Source organism: Pteropus vampyrus, unplaced genomic scaffold (assembly GCF_000151845.1).
Source record: "Pteropus vampyrus isolate Shadow unplaced genomic scaffold, Pvam_2.0 Scaffold470, whole genome shotgun sequence".
In the NCBI taxonomy this organism is placed as follows: domain Eukaryota; kingdom Metazoa; phylum Chordata; class Mammalia; order Chiroptera; family Pteropodidae; genus Pteropus; species Pteropus vampyrus.
The window spans coordinates 429,802-433,176 of NW_011889251.1; the positions used below are offsets into that span (position 1 = coordinate 429,802).

At 34.2% G+C, this 3,375-nt stretch overlaps 1 protein-coding gene across 1 annotated transcript in view; it reads right to left on the reverse strand.

Annotated features, from left to right (window-relative positions):
• DNAJC18 (DnaJ heat shock protein family (Hsp40) member C18) overlaps positions 1-3,375 on the reverse strand; it is a 30,677-nt gene that overhangs the window by 20,801 nt on the left and 6,501 nt on the right. The window contains exon 3 of the mRNA XM_011382264.2: positions 1,453-1,598. Coding sequence (XP_011380566.1) covers positions 1,453-1,598 — 146 coding nt within the window. The remainder of the gene's footprint in view (positions 1-1,452; positions 1,599-3,375) is intronic.

Below are 3,375 nucleotides of genomic sequence, written 5' to 3' on the forward strand. Positions count from 1 at the left end.
ATGTGGGTTATCTGGTTCCTTGTAGAAAAACTATGGGGAAAATTAGATTCACAATGGCACGTCAACAAAGGTAGACTGTCCTCTGAGATACATGTTGACTTTTTAAAAAATTTCTCAGATCTATTATTTTTTACTTTTTATTTTGAAAAATTTCAGATCTATAGACAAACTGAAAAAATGGTACAAGAAACACATACATAACCTTTGCCTTGATTCATCAGTTGTTAACATTTTGCCACATTGCTTCCCTCAACTCTCTATGCATACATCTAGACATATATATAACATGTATACATTTCTTTTGCTGAACCATTTGAAACTTGGCCGCAGATATGACGCTTCACCCCTAAATATTTCAGCATACATCTTCTAAAAAGACATTCTTCTACATGATCACAATACCATTATTACAGCTAAAAAAATTAACATCAGTTCATTATCACCTAGTGAATCCATGCTATGTTCATGTATTGCATTTGGTTTTATGTCTTTTTAGTTTCTTTCTATCTAGAACAGTCTCCCCTCCCCATCTTTTTTGCTTTTCATTATATGGACTGTTTTGAAGAGTGGGTCACTGTTCTTTGTAGAATATCCTATATTTTGATAGTTTCCTTGTTATTAAATTAAGGTCAAATATTTTGGCAAGAATACCACATAGGTTCTGTACCACATAATGTTAGGTTATTCCAGTATTTGGGGATGATAAGTTGGATCATTTGATCAAAGTGGTGACAGCTAGATGTCTCCATTATAAAGGAAAATTTCCCCTTTGTAATCAATAAGTATTCTGTAGGGTGATACTTTGACATCATATGAATATCCTATTCAACAACAACCTATCACCCAATGCTTTAGAATTCATTGATAATCTTTGCCTGAATCATCAACTTCACTGAGGAAGAAGCTCTTAGGGTAAGATTTTTATTTGTGTGTTGGGTCCAAAATATTTTTTAAAAATATCTTTCTAAAGTATCATGGAAATTCATAGAAAAAAGTTTGATCTATAACTGTATTTATGCTTTTTATACACAGATTTTTCATATGAACATGTCAATCACAGAGGTTTCATGAACAGAGTTCCACAGTCAAAGAAGTCTGGAGCTGCGTCTAGGCCATACTTGCAAGTAGCCACCAGCCTGTAAGTCCCACAAGAGGAATCATGTCTGTTTTACCCATTGTGGCACCTGGCATATAGATCTTCAATAAACATTTGTTGAATCAAAAGATGAATGGTTTCAAAAGTGTTACAGAGAAACCAAATATTTTTTTCCAAAAGAAATTAAGGTGAGCGAATGAAGACAGGAGGGAGCTATGCTGTAATCACTAAGAGGTATGGCAGGGGAAAAAACCCTGCTTGTGGCCTTATAAAAGAACCACAGGGGAGGCCGAAAACCACTTTTGTGGCCAAACATCACAAGGAGGGTAGAATTAAGTATTAGTTCAAGAAAAGACCTTTGAAAGCGTCTGTTGCTCCAGGTGCACAGTTCTTGTCAGGGTGAAATTTCAGGGCAAGTTTTCGGTAAGCTTTCTTAAGCTCTTCATCACTGGCATTTCGAGAAACTCCCAGAATTTCATAGTAATTTCTGCATTTCTTGATCCTAAAAACACATATCAGAAACATGTATATCTACAAAGGCCCCTTTTGTACAATTAGCTGCAAATAGTACATCAATCCTTCCTCCAATCTCTGAGCCCCAAAACAAACCTAAAAGAAAATTGGTGAACTCGTTAAAGAAATATTCAAAGTCATTAACAATGTCCTCCTCCCACCAAGAGCTTAATGCCTTTCAAAGTATTTTTACATCTAATATTTTATTCTTTCTACATCTTTGCAAGTGAGTAGACCAAGTATGCTAATCCTTACCATCAAGGTGCAAGCTAAGGTCCTGAGAGCAGAACCACAGGACTGCAAAGCTAGAAGAAACACCTAACCACCCTATTTTTTTACTCTCTCCCTTTTTAACTTATAGCTATCTTTTTAAACTTTGTTTTTAAAAGTTAATATGTACACATAGAAGGAGATCCGTATATATTATTTAAAATATCCAACAGTACTAAACCATATAGTGAAAAATCTTCCTGCTTCCGCATTCCCTGTCCCCTAGTCTCCCACCCTGTGGACAACCAACCACTGTTAGTTTTCTGTGAATCCTATGTATAGAGTGAGTATATGTATAGAGATCTTTCTAATTTTTTCTTACCTAAATGGCAGCTTTTAGGTAATTATAATCACCTTTCTAAATCTTGCTTTTAAAAAAAAAAAAAAAAACTATTTATCTTAGAGATTGAGCCGTAACATATAAAGTATAGGACAATAGTTGAGACTAGAGTGGCAGTTCTGAACTTTTTGATCTCAGAATTTTTTTCTACTCTTAATTATTGAAGACACCAAAAGAACTTTTGTTCATGTAAGTTATATCTATCAGTAATTACCATACTAAAAGTGAAAACAAAAAATATTAAAGCAAAATGTTGATTTAATTATGTATCAGGTAGCCTCTCAAAAATGCCACTGTACAGTTGTGAGAGGATGAGTGAAAAAGGCAAATAATGTGTTTTTATTATTCTGAAAATAGTTTTAAACTTGCAGACCCCTCAGGAGGATCTTGGGGTTCCCAAACCACACTTTGAGAACTGCCAGACTACAGCATAAACTCTGGAGTCAAAATGCCTTAGTTGGGATCTGATCTTGCTATGTACTTAACCTCTACGTTTTAGTGCTGTTTTCTGAAATATGCTAATAAGATAACTATATTTCACAGAGCTCTTGTTATGATTAAAAGAAATATTCATCATAGAGAGCCCAAAAATAAATCCACGCTTACACACTCACTTAATATATGACAAAGGAGGTAAGAATATACAATGGAGTAAAGACAGTCTCTTCAAAAAATGGTTGGGAAAATTGGACAGATACATGCAAAAAAAAAGAAGCTGGACCATCTTTTTACACCGTATACAGGAATAGACTCAAAATGGATTAAACACTTAAATGTAAGACCCGAAACCATAAAACTTTTAGAAGACGACATAGACAGTTAACTCTGATATTACTAACAGGAATTTCTTTTCAGATATATTTCCTCGGGCAAGGGAAACAAAAGAAAAAATAAACAAATGGGACTACATCAAACTAAAAAGGTTTTGTACAGCAAAGGAAACCATCAACAAAACAAAAAGACAACTGACTGATTGGGAGAAGATATTCGCTAATGAAACATCTGATAAGGAGTTAATATCCAAAATTTATATAGAACTTATACAACTCAACAACAACAAAAACAAACAATCCAATTAAAAAATGGGCAGAAGACCTGAACAGATACTTCTCCAAAGAGGAAATACAGATGGCTAACATGAAAAGATGCTCAAAGT